We start from the raw sequence: 20879 nt of genomic DNA, 5'->3' as shown, positions 1-20879 counted from the left end.
TGCTGCTCTTTGGCATCATACTGGCAGGAAGAGCATCTGTTGGGTATTTTGTTTGGATAGAATCCAAGTCGGACTGGGTGCTCAGTCACAATTACTTTATTTTATGTAACTACTTCCCCCAAAGACATGGATCTTACGCTTCACATTACAGCCAGCCTCAGAACTACTAACGCCAACTAGGCAGAGTGGCCTAGAAGGAATCCTTCCACTCCCAAGCCCGTCCATGTGGAATGGCATCTTCTGGCATGAAGAGGATTCTCGGGAGGAAGCTCTAACACAGTAATAAGAGTGGGACTTCAGAGATGCTATGTTTTGACCATGCAGTGACGGGACAGCAAGGACGAACTTCTAGAGAACAAGGGACGTGTACAGCCTCAGGACTACAGAGCCCAGACCCAAGTCACATCCCTTCACAGGTGTCCTTGAGTTGGGTGAGCCATATCAACGTCATTTTCCTTGCGGGACCCACTTGCAGTATGGATTTCAACAGTGCTGGCATCAGAACCTGGAGAGGAAAAGAGAAGATTCTGATGGCACCTGCATCCTTGAAGGTTTTTCCTCCAGCTGCAGAAAATGCCCTTAGGACTCGGCAGCACACCAAGTGTGCATAAATGAAATGTCTTAGTGTTTGGTCTGGAGGAGGGAAAAAAAAAAAAAGCTATGGTACAGTTCATCTTCATTTCATCAAATCATTCCCAATGATGAATCAAATCCTGCAGAATCATCTAGTGCAGTTGATAATTAATTGCTACCTGAGTGCTACAGGAAACTGCCTACAGTCAACCTTAAGAAAATTCTGGTACCCAGGGGTGGTGGTGCACGCCTGTAATCCCAGCAGCTTGGGAGGCTGAGGCAGGAGGACTGCAAGTTCAAAGCCAGTGTCAACCAAAGCAAGACCCTAAGCAAACAAAGTTTGACCAGGCATGGACTGTTGCATACTGGGTCCTGATGGCTATTTCTGTTCCCACCATCAAAAGAAAGGAAGCTTCCCATTGGTGGAGGGAGGTGCTGAGGGAGGAGAGCTGCTCACTGAATCCACGTGGAATCTTTGCCCCTCCCCTCCCCAACAATTCAAAGGTCTGTTTCATCATTCCACTAGCACACCTTCCACATTTGTGGTGGGAGGACCCCTTGCCACAAATGGCACCATTATTCTTTCATCCCATACATACTCCAGGAGTGTCTGCTTCCATACTGATGTGGAAGATGCAATGTGTGACCTCCTCAACTCTATGTGGCAAGTGAGTGCCCTTAATGAAAGCCTTCAGACCCCCCATCAATGGGCCTTGCTTATCTCTGCAGCCTCCTCTTGGATCTCTCTCTCCTCACCCACAAATGAATGCAGGCACACTGCATTCATTCATTAATTCTCTCTCCCTCCCTCCTCCCCCGCTCCCAGCTTGCTCCTGCCCCAGTGTCTTTGCATATCTCTCCCTCCCTGCCCCTCCCTCCCCCCTCCCCCCCACCCCCCCACCCCCCCACCTCTCTCTCTCCCCCACCTGCAAATCTCTAGTTTACACTAAATTCAAATCTCGGCTCAAATGTTACCTTTTCCTCAGACACACTTCAGGGTCTGCCTATCCGAAACCACTCTCTGACCCTCTTCCTGCTAGGTCTCTCTTCATAGAATTAATGTTACATACTTATTTGCATTTTTCTCACTCTGTCTTTGACACTAGAATGGAGTGTCTCTGGACAGGAAATTTGAGTTATCACAATGTCCCTAATGTCTTAACACCTGGCACACAGAAGGTGCTCAATAAACACGTTGAGTGGATAAATACAGTCAGGTAAGTGCCAGCATCACTTGGATACAGCATTATGTATGGGAGGATTAGTTCAGACTACTCTGAAGAAAAATGGGATCAAGCAGTTTTAAAAGAAGGCAAGTGTGGGCTGGGGGTTGTGGCTCAGTGGAAGAGTGCTTGCCTGGCATGTGTGAGGCACTGGGTTTGATTCTCAGCACCGCATATAAAGGTATATTGACAACTAAAAATATATTAAAAAATAAAAAGGCAAGTGTGAGTTTCAGCATCCCTCCAATATAAACACATGTAAACCTACTGTGGACTGTGAAGGAAACAGCACTCAGATCTTCTCCCAGGGTTTGATGAAGATGAGTTTAGCAGAATGTAGGTGTGAGAAAGTTGGACCCAGCATGATCTCAAAGGCAAAGGAATTGAAACGGTGGGTGAAAGTAGTGACATGGCAGAGCTACATCTATGGGCAAATCCTAAGGGGGGTCTGGTTTGCCCACAGAGTTGATGAGAGTAGACCTTCTGTTGGACTGAGTTACCAAGAACCAGCTGGGAAGACTTCGGAAAGACACACGTGGTACCAGAAGAGTATTCCCGGTGGAGGGACTGGTGGCACTTGACAAAGAGTTGATTCTTACCAGGGTTGCCCACTTTTTTTTTATGAGGACATCCCAGGCTTCTGAGAACTCGTGTGGGATTGCTGTGGTCCTTTTCAGGAAGACTCAGCTGCGTGTCACATGGTGACTTGTGGTCAAGGTCTAGCTAAGGATAAGCCCTCGTGACCTCACACCCGGGACTGCTGTGGGTTATATGGCTTTGAGGTCGTCTTCGTCTTTCGTTCCTCCCCTGGGGCTTCATGGAGGAAGAATATCTATTCATGACAACCTTCTTGAAGCAAATACTGCTGGCACAGAGCCACCCAAGCCCAGCCCTGTCTGAGTTACGTGGGTGCTTGCAGCTCTGGGTTTGGAAGCAGATCTGGATTTCTCTTCTAGTTTTAAAGATCTTCTCAAAGAATACCCTGAGAAGTTAGTTAAATGAGAATGTTGATGAATTCTCTATCGGTGCAAAGTCTGTGAACATCTCAAGTCCCTGTAGGAAATACAAGTGATAGTGGCCTCAAGATGCCAAAGGAACAATACCCTGCAAATGGCCCCTTTAATGAGCTTTACAAGTCCAGAAAGTTTCTTGGGAACCTCCCAGCCCCACATAGACTTGTCTTGAATTCCTTAGAAGCATTGAAGCTCTGGACACTGTGGGTGAGCCTTGGAAAAGCATACAAGACCTGGGCCCAGATGCTTCAAGGTGTCAGACTAAACCTGACCTATCCAAGAGAGCCCAAGGCTCTGGGGTGGGTTCTCTTGGATGCTCTCCTAGCGATCACAAGCCAGGGACCACCACATGTTACTTTCAGGGGGAAGCGAAGGGAAAGCAGGTTGCTATGCAAGGAAAGCTTCCCTGGTTGCATTGGGAAGTAGCACAATGTCCAGTTCTTGGGCACTCTAAGGCACTACTTGGAGGACAGACCACTGGAAAACTGCAAGGTGCTTCACAACATGACTACACGGGGGAGATGATTGGCCTACAGTGGCTTGAGAAGAAATTTTGCAGGTAACAGAGGAAAAAGGGAAAGTCCATGCTGACATGATGTTTTTTCAGAAGCAGTGAAAAGAAAGGGCCTTGAAGGCAACCTCTGAGTTCTCCAACATCTCCTGTTGGAAGCTTTGCCCACCTTGTATTAGAAAGGGGTTCTCCCTGCTTTCCTACCACCATCAGGGCACCCACCTTCACCACTACAGCTTTCTGAGTTGCCAGAAATAAGCCTCAACCAATCTAAAAGCACCTCACTCCCTCACTTATTGCTATTGTCCTTTGAATGAATCAATGGACTCCTCTTAAACTGTGAAAGAAAGAGGTGGAAGCGGAAAGGAGAGGGATTTTGGCGTGTGCTCTCTTGAAAGTAGTAGCCTGAGAATATTCATTTAGTTTTGGAAAGCTTTTTAACTTTTTAAAAATTCCATGTATCAGCAGGCCTTTGTTGTAATACATTATTTAAAATCCACATACACATGTAGGAAAGGTTAAATGACATCCATTTGGGCTCTTAGGTTTTCTCAAAACAGTGGAAAATAATTGTGGGAGAAAATGGAGGGACAGTTATGTTGAGAAAGATGGAAATTGTTAGGGAGAGAAAAGAGGATGAGAAAAAATGAAAAAGTTATGAGAAAAATGAGAATTTCAGGGAAATAGAAATTGTGGCAGAGAGGATGGGATTGTGGCTCAGTGGTAGAGCACTTGCCTAGCACATGTGAGGCCCTGCATTGGACCCTCAGCACCTCATAAAAATAAATAAAAATGTTCAGTTACACCTAAAAATATTAAAAAGAAAAAATGCAAATTTAGGAGAAAAGATTTGAGAAAATGGAATTGGTGGGGAGGAATTGTGGAGAAACAATGGGGGAGGCAAAATATTGTTTAAAAAAACTTCAAGAAACAGAATTATGGGATTGTAGGAGAAATAAGGCACTGGGGGAGAGAACAGAGGATTATGGGGAAAACCAAGGAATCAGGAAGGAGCAAAGGACTCTGGGAGAAAGGTGAGCTGACTTGTGGGAGTACCAAGTGAACAGAGGGTTTTGGGAGAAAGGACTTGCAGTCACTGGAGGATTCTGGGAGGAAGGTGAGAACAGGATTCTGGGAGAAAGGGGTAGAGGATTCTGGTAGAAGCATGGGATTATGGGAGAATCAAGCTACCAGAGGATTCTGGGAGAAAGACTGGCAGTCCTAGCAGAGGATTCTGGGAGGAAGCACAAACAGGATTGTGGGAGAATGAAGGAAACAGGCTTCTGGAACAAGCAAGGGGTTGTGGGAGAAAAAGAGGATTCTGGGAGAAAGAAGGACTTGCAGTCAGGTCAGAGGATTCAGGGAGAAAAGTGAGAATAAGCTTGTAGGAGAGGGGGCTGGAGATGTGGCTCAAGCGGTAGCGCGCTTGCCTGGCATGCGTGCAGCCCGGGGGGTTCGATCCTCAGCACCACATACAAACAAAGATGTTGTGTCCGCCGATAACTGAAAAATAAATATGAAAATGCTCTCTCCCTCCCTCTCTCACTCTCTCTTTAAAAAAAAAAAAAAAAAAGATTGTAGGAGAAGCAAAGAGTTATTGGAGAAGTAAATGAGCAGACAATTCTGGGAGAAGTGTGGGATTATGGGAGAATCAAGCAACCAGAGTAGTCTGGGAGGAAGGACTGGTGGGTTATGGCAGAGGATTTTGAGAGACACAAGGGATTGTGGGAGATTCAAGAGAACAGAATTCTGGGGGAAAGGATGACTTGCCAGTCAGAGCAGAGGATTCTGGGAGGAAGGTGAGAACTAGATTCTGGAAGACATGAGGGATTGTGAGAGATTCAAGAGAACAGAGTGGGGCTGGGGATGTGGCTCAGTGGTAGAGCACTCGCCTTACACATGCAAGATCCTGGGTTCGATTCTCAGCACCACATAAAAATAAAATACAGTGATTGTGTACAACTACAAAAAATAAAAGACTTCCTAATTGCAAAAAAAAAAAGGATTCTTGGAGAAAGAAGGACTTGCTGGTCCCAGCAGAGAATTCTGGGAGGAGGGTGAGAACAAGATTCTGGGACATGCAAGGGGTTCTGGGAGACTCTTTTGTACAGAAGATTGTGGGAGAAAGAAGGACTTGCTGATCTGAGTAGAAGATTTTGGGAGGGGGCACTGAGGTTATAGCTCAGTGGTGGTAGAGCATTCACCTAGCATGTGTGAGGCACTGGGTTTGAGCCTCAGCACCAAATACAAACGAATAAAAACAAATGTGTTGCGTCCATCTACAACTAAAAAAGTTTAAAAAAAAATTCTGGGAGGAAGGCCTGAACAAGATTTGGGAAGACGCAAGGGATTGTGGGAGATTTAAGAGAACAAAGGATTCTGGGAGAAAGAAGGACTTCCGGGTCAGAGCAGAGGATTCTGGGAGGAAAGCGAGAACAGGATTCTGGGAGACACAAAGGATTGTGGGAGATTTGAGAGGACAGAGGATTCTGGGAGAAAGAAGGACCTGCGGCTGTGAACAGAGGACTCTGGGAGGAAGGGGAGAACACGCTTCTGGGAGACACAAGGGATTGTGGGAGATTCTAGAGAACAGAGAATTCTGGGAGAAAGAAGGACATCCGGGTCAGAGCAGAGGATTCTGGGGGAAAGGCGAGAACAGGATTTGAACAGGATTCTGGCAGACGTAAGGGATTGTGGGAGAAAGAAGGACTTGCGGCTCTGAGCAGAGGATTCTGGGAGGAAGGGGAGAACAGAATTTGAACAGGATTCTGGGAGACGCAAGGGATTGTGGGAGATTCAAGAGAACAGAGAATTCTGGGAGAAAGGAGGACATCTGGGTCAGAGTAAAGGATTCTGGAAGGAAGGCGAGAACAGGATTTGAACAGGATTCTGGGAGACACAAGGGATTGTGGGAGAAAGAAGGACTTGCGGCTCTGGGCAGAGGATTCTGGGAGGAAGGGGAGAACAGGATTTGAACAGGATTCTGGGAGATGCAAGGGATTGTGGGAGATTCCAGAGAACAAAGAATTCTGGGAGAAAGAAGGACTTCCAGGTCAGAGGAGAGGATTCTGGGAGGAAGGTAAGAACAGGATTCTGGGAGAAAGAAGGACTTCTGGGTCAGAGCAGAGGATTCTGGGAGGAAGGCAAGAGCAGGATTCTTGAAGATGCAGAGGATTGTGGGAGATTTGAGAGAACAGAACTTTCTGGTCAGAGCAGAGGATTCTGGGAGAAAGGGGAGAACAGGATTCTGGGAGATGCAAGGGATTATGGGAGAATCCATTTTACACAGGATTCTGGGAGATTCTGGTAGGTCAGGACAGAGGGTTCTGGGAGGAAGGTATGAACAGGATTGTGAGAGAAGCAAGGGATTGTGGGAGAATCAAGCCATCAGAGGATTCTGGGAGAAAGAAGGACTCACAGGTCCTAGAGGATTCTGGGAGGAAGGTAAGAATAGGATTGAGCGAGAAATAAAGGGTTGTGGTAGATTTAAGGAAACATAGTTCTGATCAAAGCAAGGAGTTGTGAGAGAAATTATAGAACAGAGAATTCTGGGAGTAAGAACAACTTATGGGTTAGAGCAGAGGATTATGGGAGAAGCAAAGCTGTTTGAGAAAGAAGGTCTTGAAGGTCAGGGCAGAGGATTCTGGGAGAAGGTGAGAACAGGATGATGGGAGAAGTGAGGGACTGTAGGAGACTCAAGTGAACAGCATTGTTGAGGAAGAGGGGTTGTGAGAGAAATAAGAACAGAAGATGCTGGGAGAAAGAAGGGTTGGTGGTTCATTTCAGAGGATCCTGAGAGGAATGTGAGAACAGGCTTGTGGGAGAATGAGGGAAACAGGATTCCGGGAAAAGCAAGGGGTTGTGGAGAAATAGAGAATAGGGATTGTGGGAGAAAGAAGGTCTTGCAGGTCAGAGCAGAGAATTCTGGGAGAAAGGTGAGTACAGGATTGTGGGAGAAGCAAGGGATTGTAGGAAAAACAAGAAAAAAGGATTCTGGGAGAAACAAGGACGGGTGGTTGGGCTGGGGATGTGGCTCAAGTGGTAGCACGCTCGCCTGGCATGCGTGTGGCCCGGGTTCGATTCTCAGCACCACATACAAACAAAGATGTTGTGTCTGCCAATAACTAAAAAATAAATATTAAAAAATTCTCTCTCTCTCTCTGTCTCCTCTCTCACTCTCTCTTTAAAAAAAAGGAAGGGTGGTTTATGACCGAGAATTCTGGGAGGAAGGTGAGAATAGGATTGTGTGAGAAGTGAGGGATTGTGGGGGAAATAAAAGAACAGAGGATTCTGGGGGAAGAGGCATTGTGGGAGAAATAAGAACAGAGGATTGTGGGAGAAAGGAGGACTGCTGGTTCCTGGCAGAGAATTCTGGGAGGAAGGTGAGACAGGATTGTGGAAGAAGCAAAAGGATCTAGGACAATCATGTGTACAGAGGATTCTGGGAGAAAGAAGGACTTTCAGGTCAGAGGATTCTGGGAGGAAGGTGGAGAACAGGCTTATGGGAAAAGTAACGAGTTGCAGGAGAATTAAGGGAACAGTGGATTCTGGGAGAAGGAAAGGGTTGTGGGACAAATAAAAGAACATAGGATTCTGGGAGAAAGAACTAACTGTGGGTCATAACATAAGATTCTGGGAGAAAGGTGAGAATAGGATACTGGTTGAAGTAAGGAGTTGTGGGAGAAATAATAGAACAGAGAATTCTGGAAGAAAGGACACTTATGGGTTAGAGCAGAAGATGCTGGATGGAAAGTGAAAAAGGATTGTGGGAGAAGCAAAAGGTTGTGGGAACAAGGAGGACTGAGGATCAGGACAGAGGATTCTGGAAGGAAGGTATGAAGAGGAATATGGGAGAATAAAAGGAACAGGATTCTGGCAGAAGTAACAGGTTGTGGGAGAAATAGAAAACAGAGGATTCTGGGAAGAAGAAGGACTTGAAGGTCAGACCAGAGAATTCTGGGAGGAAGGTGAGAACAGGATTATGGGAGAAGCAAAGTGTTGTGGGAGAAATGAGAAAAAAGGATTCTGGGAGAAATGAGGACTGGTGATTTATTACAAGAGGATTCTGGGAGGAAGGTGAGAACAAAATTGTGGGAGAAGCAAAGGGTTCTGGGGGAAATCTAGTTTACAGAGGATTCTGGGAGAAAGAAGGACTAGTGGTTCATGGCAAAGGATTCTGGGAGGAAGGTGCAGGATTATGGGAAAAGCATTGGGTTCTGGGAGAAACAGAACAGAGGATTCTGGGAGAAAGAAGGACTTGTGAGTCAGGGCAGAGGATTCTAGGAGGAAGGTGACATCAGATTTGTGGGAGAAGCAAGGGATTGTGGGAGAGTCAAGAGAACAGGATTCTTGGAGAAATAAGAACAGATAATTCTGGGAGAAAGGAGGACTGGTGGGTCAGGTCAGAGGATTCTGAGAGGAAGGTGAGAACAGGATTGTGGGAGCATTGTGGGAGAAATAAGAGAACAGATAATTCTGGGAAAAAGGAGAACTTGCGGGCCAGGGCAGAGGATTCTGGGAGAAAGACGAGAACACAATAGTGGGAGAAGCAAGGGATTGTGGGAGATCAAGGGAACAAAGAATTCCAGGAGAAACAAGGGAGGGGTCATGGGATAATGAAGACACACAGGATTCTGGGAGAAGGTACTGTGGTTCAGGGCAAATGATTGCTCAATTTCTTTCTCACACAGAGGAAGCAGATTCTTGGAGAAAAGAAACATCAGATGATTATGAACTAGAGCAGAGACTGTGGGAGAAATTAGGAGAGATCAGAGGATTGTGACGGAAGCAAAGGACTGTGGAACAGAACAAAGGATTGTGGGAAAGATGGGCACTTTGGGTATAACAGAATTATGGAAGAAACTAAGAATTGTGGGAGATAACGGGATTGTGGAGAAGCAAGGAATTGTGGGACAGAACTAAAGATTGTAGGTCAAGCCAGGTTGTGGGAGAAGCAAGGAATTGTGGGACAGGACAGAGGACTGTGGGAAAGACGTGAATGTAGGGGCAACAATGAATTGGGTGAGATATGGGGTATCATGGAAAGACAGGATTGTTACAAGTTGAGATGGATGGATGCAAATGCCAAAAAGTCCCATGAGACGGCATAGTCCCTGGGAAATATATTTGAATGACACTGGAAGTTCCTCCACCAACAGAGAAGTAAAGCACATTCTCAGATGACAGACTAGTGACTACCAGAGACATACTGTCCAGGGAAGCGTTAGAAGAACTCTTAAAATTGTCCCCAATGGGCTGATGACTGCCCAAAGTCACACAGAAATCATTTCCAATGTGCTTAAGTGTCCTAAACAGCAAAACTTTGAAATGATTTAATTTCTGAAAGGGGAAAAAAATTATTTTGGAAGTTTTTTTTTGTTTTTGAGCAACATATGCAAATTTTCTGAGGGTTACCACACAAAATGGTGGGGACTGTGCCTTAGGGACAATTTGGGTTTTTTTAAATATCAAATGGGGGGCTGGGGTTGTGGCTCAGTGGTAGAGTGCTCACTTTGTACCTGTGAAGCACTGGGTTTGCTCCTCAGCACCACATAAAAATAAATAAATAAACATATTGTATCCATCTACAACTAAAAATCTATTTAAAATAAATATCAAATAGTTTTTCTTAGGGACAAATTTAATTTTAATATTTCAAGGGTGACTAAATGTACACTTAAGAGCCTTAGTGCACCTTCATATCACCTCCACTGCATACTTCTGCAGGAGATGTTGTTGATTTTACAAACTTCTGTGTTTCCAAAAACTGACTTAACAGGCATTAGCTAACAATACATCACCCGGTGTCTAAAATGACAACTGCCTCTTTTTTGCGGGGGATGCTGGTGGACAGGACTGGGGATGCAACCCTGGCCTCTTATGTGGTAGGCAAGCAGTCTACTACTGAGCTACATCCCTAGCCTGACAGCTGCCATTTTAAGAGAAATTCTTTCCAAAATTAAAAATACAATCAGTATTGTATTTTGTCTTTTTCAAAAGGCTTTCCCTACTTGCTTTCTTATTCCACCCAGTTCTTTCAAACAAGTATTTACATGGATTAGTCTGTTACTAGGATAGAATTTTTATTTTTAAAAGCTTGTTTAATTTACCCAGTACACTGTGAGATAATTAAGAGCAAAGTCTATAACCTGTGGCACCTAATTCAGAGCCTGATGGAATCCTTGGCAGTCAGCCAAAGTTGTTTAAAACACAGACTGGGTAGATCCATATGATGGATGGAATATTATTCAGCCAAAGAAAGAACAACATACTGATACACGTGTGCCACATGGATGAACCTTGAAAACTTTGCTAATTAGAAGAAATCAGACACAAAGGACAGATCTATGTGAAATGTCCAGAAGAGGCAAATGCATAGGGACAGAAGATTACTGGTTGCCATGGCTGGGAAAGGGGAATGGGAATTAACTGTTAAGGGCCTTGGGGTTTCTTTTTGAGGTTATAAAAAATAATCCAGATTTAGATAGTGGCAGTGGTTACCCATCATTGTAAACATATCAGAAACCACTAAAGAACACATTTTAAAAGAATGAATTTTATGTTATATAGGTTATATCTCAACTTTGTGTGTGCATCATGCTGGACTTGAACCCAGGTCCTCTGGCATGCTAGGGAAGCTCTTGCCCAATGAGCTGCAGCCTACCCCTAGCATCTTCTCAGTTCTGTGTGTGTGTGTGTGCGTACGTGTATGTGCTGGGGACTAAACCCAGGGCCTTGTGCATGCAAGGCAAGCACTCTACCAACTGAGCTACATCCCCAGCCCAAATCTCAGTTCTCTTAAAAAGAAAAGGAAGAGGGGGAAATCAGCATTTCTTTACAGATGAAAAGATAAGAGATCTCTAACTTTCCATGTGGAAGGAAGATACCATTGTGAAATGTCCAACTTCTCTAGTGGGAGCACTATGCAAACTCAAAGTTTGTTGTTGTTTTTTTTTTTTCAGATGTCTCCTTCTTCTATTTGTTTTTCAAGATATAAACTGATGAAACAAATAGAGTTCAAATTTCAAAGAAAAGCTCCTTTTTGGAAATGAAATGTGAAGGATGACACTATGTCAAAGTGAAGAGAAGGGCTGGGGGTGCAGCTCAGTTACAAAGTGCTTGCCTAGTAGGCATGCATGAGGCCCTGGCTTCCATCCCCAGCACCAGGGAAAAAAATAATTTTTTTTTAAATAAAAGGAGAAGGTAAGGCAATCCAGGAATTACTGCCCTGTTTATTTTTCTGTTGGCTGTTCATTTGCGTTGTGTAAAACTTCCATATAAAAATTTCTAAGTTGTGAGCACAGACCTAGGCAACAGCTTTCTCAAAAGAATGAATATGATTGATGCTGTTTGCCCATGGTGATTGGAGTGCCCCAGGGCAGACTGGGATATAGTTTTTATTGTTATTTCTTTTAAGTGTTTTATTTGACTGTCAAAGATTGACTCAGCCACCTTAATCCACCAGAAAGGGAAAACCAACAAAGCCAAGTAGTTCCAGATGGCAATTTTGGGCTCATAACTCAGGTGGTATCGGTAATAGCATGCTAACAGCAATTCCAACTGGTGGGTCTGTCATCCTTAATGCACTGTGTTTACTAGATAGAAAATCCAGAGGTTGGGGGAATGGCTCCAGGATAAAGGCTTGCCTAGCCTAGCATCCATGAGCCCTGGATTCCATGCTCAGCTCCACAAACAAAGAACAGTCTGTAAACACAAAGTACATCTGTCATAACTATAGCCTGAAGTATTTCTGTTTCCCTTCAAGGATCCCAATTATGACCAATTCTGTCTCATGGAATCAATCCATCAATTCATCACCATGTTTCTTTAACCCATCTTGTCACCTAAAAATGAAACTTTCTTCAAAATATTTAAATAGTAGGAATGGAAAAGAAAACAGAGCTCTTGTAGCCATTTCCAGATATCTTTCTTCAAAGTTTTCTGACTTCAAAATTCAACATTATACTTTGGTATAAAAAAGTAGCTTGGACAGCGTATTGTTTCTCTTTGGTCTCCTGTGTGTGAGTGTGTGCGTGTATGTTTGTGTGCACGCACTGATTCATGTTGGGTAGAGGAAAGTTTTAGATTCACACTTTCAAAAAGCCTGATTTTACTTAGACATTACAAATCATTAGTTAAAACTCCAAGGCTTGGGCTGGGGATGTGGCTCAAGTGGTAGTGCGCTCGCCTGGCATGCGTGCAGCCCGGGTTTGATCCTCAGCACCACATACAAACAGAGATGTGTCCACCGAAAAACTAAAAAATAAATATTAAAAATTCTCTCTCTCTCTCTCTCTCAAATAAATAAATAAATAAATAAATAAATAAGTCTCCATGGCTTTCAGTGTATGATTTCCAAACTTATTTCCTTAACCCAAATATCTTTTTTTTCCCCCCACTAAAACAAAGCATAACAAGGAAACTGTAAGAGGTGTATGTTAGCAAAAATGTACTTCTTTAGTCATAATTTGAATTTTATGAAAAATAAACGTTGGTAATCAATTAGAATTATAAGGACACCTCAGTTAATTCAAAACTTTAAAACTGAAATCTGAGCTGAAAGTTACCATCATGTACCAACTTGAACAATTAACACTTTCTTTGCTTTGACTTGATGGTGTCACATCTAACTTCAATGGCCATATTGCTGACGTGCAGTAGCCTTTAAGTAATTCTCCTCTGCCATCCCTGTACGGTGATCCCTTAAAGATGACAGGAGAAAGTTATTCTGAGCTCCACATTCAAATCAGTTCAGTTACTAGGTTAACTCAAGTTAATATGTGGGCAGGCTAGTATTTGCTAGTCAACACATTTGAAGTATTCAATTTAATCACAGATTCTACTGTGAGTTTTGGAATGGAATTTGAATCATTTATTAGATGCCTGAAGCATCACATCAGGGTTCCACAAAGCACAGTTTGACAATCACAGTGCTATGTGAACAGAATAAATTGGAAAAGCTGGTACTGGTTCTTTGGCTTTTTGCCCTACATGCCCCAGTGAGCTGGACAGAGAAGTGTACCTGTAATCTAAAGAGCTCGTGTCATAGCATTCATCACCTCACAGCGAAAGTATCAAAGGGTTTAAAGTGACAATTTATCACTATTCAAAATGCCATTCAGCCCAATTGGGAACCAGTTATAATAAACACAGGCTACAGGGCTTAATAATTAAAGGAAAGGTATCATTCAAATCTTAAAAGGATGGGGGGCTGACAAAATGGAAGAGTCATCATGGACTATTGTAATTTGCCCTCTGCTCCTCAGTGTTTGATAAAGGATTGGCCACGGAGCTCTGGTGTGCCACACCACTCCTGCCCTGGCCTGTGGAGCGTAAGTTACCTTCTGACAGCATGCTGAGGGCCTCATCAGAAGTGTGTCCCCCGACTGGAGCCACCTTCCTGCAAGTGAGGTTTTCAGGGCGCACGCAAGAGCCCACCACCTCGGCTGCCGAAGTCGTCATGGATTCCCACTGGATCACCATCTTGGGAGACTGGAGACCCATGCAGCATCCTGTCCAGCCATAGAAGGCCAGAGACAAGAGGAAGCCCTGGGCGGGATTCAGTATCCCCTGGGAGAAAAGGCAAAAAGATGCAGCAGTCAGTGAAGCAGGACAGGAAGTAGAGCCTTCAGTTGCCACATAGTGCCAGGCTCCACTCAGGACGCCCACTGGGCTGCCCTCACTCAGAACAAATGGGTTGTTTGGTTTGGGGCAAGACTAAGATTGGCCATAGTAGGTTCTGTATCTCCAAGGGCTTCCTGAAAATAGAGGAAGTGGGGAGAGTGCGAGGGAGAGAAGAGAAAGGATGGGTGGGGGCCAGAGAAAGAGAAGGGGAGGATGAAGAGGACCAGGAGGAGAGGAGAGGAAGGGGAAGGAAAGGGGGGGAGAGGAAATGCAAGCAAGGAAGGTGATAGAACCAGCCATCTTGGACCTCTGCTTCCCTGTGGCTTTCCACCTGGTGCTGCCAGGTCAGAATTTGATTCAGTCAAGGTTCTTGGGGTAACATTATGCCATAGAGCTAGCCAGAGGAGCCATGTGAAGCTCTCAGCCAAAACACACAGATCAAGAGGGCTCATGTGGGCTTATGAAAGTCATCTCAAGTGACATTTTTCCAAATTCAGAACAACATAAATAACAATTTTGCATGGCTCAGAGCATACCTCCCTGCCAACAGCTCCTAATACACATGAAATGTGATGAAAATACCGGGGGAGGGGGTGCCAGTATTTTTATACATGTTTTTATGTAATAATAATTAATCTCAATTTTATTTTCAGGCTACATTTTCCAGTTAATACAGAGACTTCATAATCATCCTTTTTAACTTCTGGGTCACATTCAACAAGACGAAAGCCAAGGGCTGGGATATAGCTTGGTGGTAGAGTGTATACTGATCAGATACCAGGCCCTGAGTTTAATCCCTGGCACCCCAATTTTAATAAAAAGGAAAAAGAAAAAAACAAAATATGAAAGACCATAATTTACTTTGACATTTGGGTTTCCAATAATGCTTTAGAATTTTATATAATGCTGAGCCAGGCATGGTGACATGTGCCTATTATTCCAGCTACTAGGGAGGCTGAGGCAGGAGGATCACAAGTTTGAAATCAGCCTGGAAAACTTAGCAAGACCCTGTCTCAAAATTTGAAAAACAGAAAGGACTGTGGATGTGGCTCAGTGGTACAGTGCTTGCCTAGCATGCACTCTGTAATTGATCCCCAGGATTAACAACAACAACAAAAAAGATGATAAAAGTGCTCTACTACTGAGTTAAACCCCTGACTCTCTATCTTTTTAATGATAATCACTACGATGAATGAAACTTTCTCAGAAGTTCACTAAGCCAAATGTAGGTAGTCCAAGAACCTACTTGCCTTGTTGTATATTTATATAATTAAACATCATACTTCTGAATGTTCTTTTTTCCTTCCAATTTTTTTTTCAAGAAGAAACTTAAATCTAGATTAGCTTACCATAATAAACCACGTGGTCTTGGCTGCATCTCTGACACGTTTCAAAGAGCCTGCATTGATATCTGGTTGCATTTCAAGGTAGAATAAAAGGCTTTCATTGATTATATTGGACAGCCAACTGTTAAAAAGACAATGGCCCACAGGTGAAGAGAACATGCCACAAAAATTCATTTTAAACGCTAAGGGTCAGGGACTGATCTTTGCCTCACTGTGTATGTCCCAATTCTAGGTAGAGAGCTGATCACTTCCACAGCAAGCAACTGAACCAGCACACCAAGAAGTTATTTAAGGAAATGTAATTCCTTCTCTCAGTCTAACACAAATCCTTCCCATGTTAACACTCAACACCACATCAACATGTAAGGTATCAAATAACCCAGAATTCAGTCTTGGTTTGAGGAGCAACCTGAAGGTTTTAAGATGAAGAATTTACTTTGACATTTCACACTGAAATTTTTAAATGTTACTCTTGGGGGTCAGTGAAGTCTGAAACAGTGATCTAAGTGTATTTTTTACTGGGAGGTAATTTCTGCCTCTCCTAGGAGCATGTCCAAACAAATCCTTTCATATCAGGTAGATTATTAACACCACAAGGCTTGCTCTGACTGAGAAAGTATTTATTCACCACATTACAGGGTGTTACCATTCCAATTTTTTTTTTTTTTTTTTTTTTTTTTTTTTTTTTTGTGGTGCTGGGGATTGAACCCAGAGCCTTGTGCATGCAAGGCTCCATTTTTTTTTTTTTTTTTTTTGCATTGGTTATAAGTCTATTTTCAAAGCATCCGTCTGAAACATTTGGGTAGGATACCAGACATGGAGACTCTCAGCAAAAGAAATTTGCTAAGCCTTTCTATCCAGCTTTGACTGAGCTGAATCTTTACACTGGAGATGTGTCATCACCCCTCTATCGCACACAGGAATTCTGGTGTCAAAAACAAGGCCAATGGGTGCAATTAAAAAGCATGGGGCTGGAGATACAGCTCAGTTGGTAGAATGCTTGCCTCACACGCACATGGCCCAGGGTTAAATCCCTAGCACCACAAACAAACAAACAAACATGACCACCTCCCTCATTTTGGTTAATCCCAGAATCCCAGCAAGGGGTTACGCATAGTTGTTTCAAAATTAAACTCGGAACCTCTTATTCTTGGGGCTTTATGCCTAAATCAAGTAAATATTTTCAGTTTTTGCCACAAATTCAGAATTCCAGACTTGCTCAGAGATGTCCCTTCCAGATGCTTCCCTTAAGAACTCACAGGTCACACATGGAAGAGAAAAATGGCAAATGGTTTGTAAATCCCATCCCACTGGCAATTAAAAAAAATAATAATAATAGTTACCAAGCGATTAAAACCAGCATTATTTTGAAAAACCGGATCTTGATCACAGCTCCCATTCGCCTCTCGTTCTCTGTGTAAATGCCCTGTCTTCCTTTCAGTAAAGAGGCCACTGTGAAGAGCACAGGGGAATGACATACTTACTGTGTTCATCATTCATATTTATTTCATAACAGAGAAGGGCATCAAAGCAGGTGTGAGCCCATAAGCAAGGCCAGAAGATCTAAAGCGAAGCAAGTTATTGACGTCACCCTCCCAGCTTCCCATGTGAAATCCTTATAAGATCCAAGGAATATGAATTTCAAATAACTTGAGATTCACTGTATGCCCATTCCCTTTAGTCAGCTTCCTCTGATGTTAACATCAAACACAACACAGGATACTTGTCACAACTAAGAAAATAACACTGATACATTAGGAACTAAACTTCCAATTTTATTGGATTTCACTAGTTCAGGTATTTTTTTTCTTTTTTATAAAATAAGGCACTTATTATTTTAAAATGTTGAAAATTTAACATTTCTTCTTAGAAACAGGTTAGAATACCTACAAAAAAGTTTGGAGAATAATTAAATAGAGCTGGGTGCAGAGGCACACCCTGAAATCCCAGAGACTCAAGAGGCTGAGGCACGAGGATTGCAAGTGTGAGGCTAGGCTCAGCAACTTACTGAGGCACTAAGCAATTTAGTAAGAGTCTGCCTCAAAAAAAATATAAAAATAAAAAGGACTGGAGATGTGGTTCAGTGACTAAATGCTTCTGGATTCAATCCCTAGTGCAAAGTGTGTGTGTGTGTGTGTGTGTGTGTGTGTGTGTGTATTTTTTTAATTAATGGCTGAAGGTTTAGCTTAGGGGTAGAATACTTGCCTAGCATGTGCTAGGCCCTGGGTTCAGTCCGTAGCACCACTGAAAAAAAAAAAAGAATGGTCAGTGGTCCCTCCCACAAAGACAACCACTGCTACCACTGCCATATATTTCGTTTTTGTTCTTGTTTTGCAGGACTGATAAGTGAACCCAGGGTCTCATGCATCCTAGGTAAGCACTCTACTTCTGGGCTTCCACCTGTAACCCCCACAGTGTATTTCTTTTCAATGTTTTTTAAGTCATTTTTTTTGTGTTCCATATAAGCATGTCATTATACAATTTTGAAAAAATAAATTCTCTTATTTAATGCACTATATTTAAATGCCCATAGGAAAAGACTCTTCCACAGAATAACTAAAAGACGTTATTAAAAAGTGCTATAATCAGGAGCTTCCCCCTTTCGTTAAGGTGGACTTCCTCACTCCAACTCTGCCCTTGAGAGATCCAAGGCAGCCTGAGTAGGTGGGAACTCTCTCCAGGTCACGCTTTCTTGAGGAGACAACAGGGCCGGAACGCAGGTTCCCAGTCCTGGCCCAGAGTCTCTCTGCTGACTCGCTAGGCTCCGCTTATCTAGTTTTTACCATCCCAAATGACTCATTTCCTGTGCTCCACTTCCTGTTTCCTGCGGGTCTGAGAACTGGCATAGGCCAAGTGCATTATGGGAGTGTCTGGACTAGGCCAAGTGCATTATGGGAGTGTCTGGACTAGGCCAAGTGCATTATGGGAGTGTCTGGACTAGGCCAAGTGCATTATGGGAGTGTCTGGACTAGGCCAAGTGCATTATGGGAGTGTCTGGACTAGGCCAAGTGCATTATGGGAGTGTCTGGACTAGGCCAAGTGCATTATGGGAGTGTCTGAACTAGGCCAAGTGCATTATGGGAGTGTCTAGACCTCTCTGTCCATACCTCATCCCTTCCCGGATCCGCTTCACTCTCCTGCTCCTGCCTCATCTCTGCAGTTTTCCAAGGCCACCTTCAGAGCCTACACGCGTGCCAAGGGCAGACCCAGGATAAGCTTCACACAAAAGCGAAAAATCAGCTAGTCCTGGCCTTAAGCTAACAAACACTGGCAAACATGTAGTGCTCAACTAAGTATGCTTTCTGCTCAGTTTTACTTACTAAACCTGTTCACTGTCTCCAACTGATTCTGCTTATGTCTCTGGAGGATGATGAGTGAGGTCCATTGTCCTGGATCATTCCAGAAGGACAACATGTTATCATCTCAGCCCAAGAGATGCAGCTATACCCCATGGCCTTGCACCCAGAGAACTTCCCTGCTACTTACCTGCTGTCACTGTCTTTTGGAACAAGACAGGGTTAGCTACCAGAACTAGCAGTAGTGGCAGGTACGTGGTGATATAGTGTGGGATGGCATGGTCAAGGCCTCTCTCACACCTGAGGGAGGAACAGCAAATCATTCTTCTTGAAAGAAAAGCTTTGGCTGAAATATGCCCACTTATCTGCAGGCTGAGATAAGAGGATAAGAACAAAAAAAGAAATGCATAAATCTGCCCAGACTCTAAAAGAAATCAGACTCATTTCTCATGTCCAAGAAGAAGCAATAAATTTCAGGAGACTCTGGAGATTGTTCATGTTTCTGTCCTATAAATAGGAGAGCCTCTGAAGCTTTCCAATGGGGGCAGCTTTTAAAGATCACTACTGGCCCAGGCATGGTGACGCATGCCTGTAATCCCAGCAACTCAAGAGGCTGGGGCTGGGGGATTGCAAGCTTAAGGCTGGCCTCAGCAACTTTGTGAGAACCTAAGCAACTTATGGAGACCCTGTCTCAAAACAAAAAAAAAAATAAAAAGGGGTGGGGATGTGGTTAAGTGCCCTTGGGTTGGATACACAGTACAAAAACAAACAAACAAAAAACCCTACTGGAAGAGGTAAGAAAGGAAAAGAAATCTGGGATGGTAGATGATTCTTTGCACTAGGTCTCTTCAAAGGGAAACACACACAATTTAGAGACAAAAGCACTAATTAGCTAGTTAGGTTTTGAGTACTTACTACATAACCTCAGCCAATAATATGAAAAAAAATCCAGTCCTTGTCCTTGATCTATTCAAATGTATGACCTTCATATGTCAAAGGAAATTCCTTCTCACATAACAAGTAACAACCAACTCTTCAGTGGTTCTTTTCATGGAAAAGGACTAGGATTTCTACTGATGAACCATAGGCATCATGAGTCACCATAGGACACGGGGGTAAGAGGAGGTGGTGAAAGCCATTGATATGTTACCAACAGGGACCATCAGCTAAGATACACAGAAAGTCAATGAGAGAAAAATGGCACAGAGGAAATGATAAATGAAGAAAGGGGACAGAGGATGCCTGAGGCCCAATCAGAGAGAGGCAGAAGTGTCCCTGTGGCCATGGAAGTTACCATCATAAAAATGAAAATGCTCTTAATACTTAACATTAATATTTGTGTGGTGGTCAAACATCTTACCAGGCTCCACATGGTCTGGACAGACTCTAGGGAAGTATGGGAAGCAGGGGAGGAGTGGGAGTGGCAGATTCCACTGCAAAGATGGAAATCAGATGGCCAATGAGAGAGTGAGGATGTGGCTACAAGAATGCCAAGAGGTCTGCACTGCAGGATGTGAAGATTAAGAGATGATGATCTCTTAATGATGATTAAGGTGTCACACACCTGTGATCCCAGCCACTTGGGAGGCTGAGGCAGGAGGATTGCAAGTTCAAGGCTAGCCTCAGCAACATAGCAAGATCTTGCCTCAAAATTTAAAAAATGAAAAGAGACTGGGGGTATAGCTCAGTGGTAAAGCATTCCTGGGTTCTATCCCGGGTACTCCCCGCAGCCCCCTAAAAAAGAAGAGAGATAGCCAATTACAGATTAAGACACTTAGATCAGGGGGCCTCCTGGAGCCCATAGGAGCACCTCAGGGCTCCCTGTGAGCCAGTCCTGCAGCAATGGTGCCCTCAGGCTCCAAGGCAATTTTTCTAGAAGTCACCAGGGTCCCACATGTGAGGGCAAGTAAAAGAAACTCCCTTTCCTATTAAGATCCTTCTGTTAGAACAGCTGTGACACTGTGTCTGTCCTTTTGAAGTTCCCCGTGAAAAGTGACCATACCAGGCTTCCACACATTCTGGACAGACTCTAGGGGAGTCAGGAAGCAGGAGAGAGCTAGCTAGCTCTCTGTCAATATCCACAGTTGACAAGGCAACACCAATTTGAGATGTCTGAGTAGCTGTGAGAAGTCAAAAAACTGGGGAGGAATGACCAACACCATGAGTCAACAAATTTTTTATATAAAGAGAGATAATAAAGCCAGGTGGGGTGGCACATGCCTATAATCCCAGCTACTTGGAGGCTGAGGCTAGCAAGTTTGAGGCCATACTCAGCAACTTGGCAAGACCCTGAC

The 20879-nt window shown here is 43.7% G+C and overlaps 1 protein-coding gene across 1 annotated transcript in view; it reads right to left on the bottom strand.

Moving 5' to 3' along the window:
- Positions 1–410: 410 nt before the first annotated feature.
- Positions 411–20879, bottom strand: part of LOC143639719 (G-protein coupled receptor 143-like) — a 37186-nt gene continuing 16717 nt past the window's right edge. Inside the window, exons 5-9 of the mRNA XM_077107766.1 lie at positions 18776–18885; positions 16633–16741; positions 15293–15410; positions 13661–13889; positions 411–505 (exon numbers count right to left, since the gene is read on the bottom strand). Of these exons, the coding sequence (XP_076963881.1) occupies positions 411–505; positions 13661–13889; positions 15293–15410; positions 16633–16741; positions 18776–18885 (661 nt within the window). The remainder of the gene's footprint in view (positions 506–13660; positions 13890–15292; positions 15411–16632; positions 16742–18775; positions 18886–20879) is intronic.

Source organism: Callospermophilus lateralis, chromosome Y, assembly GCF_048772815.1.
Source record: "Callospermophilus lateralis isolate mCalLat2 chromosome Y, mCalLat2.hap1, whole genome shotgun sequence".
Classification (NCBI taxonomy): Eukaryota; Metazoa; Chordata; class Mammalia; order Rodentia; family Sciuridae; genus Callospermophilus; species Callospermophilus lateralis.
The sequence above is the reverse complement of the archived record's forward strand: the minus strand, read 5'-3'. Positions and strand labels throughout refer to the sequence as shown.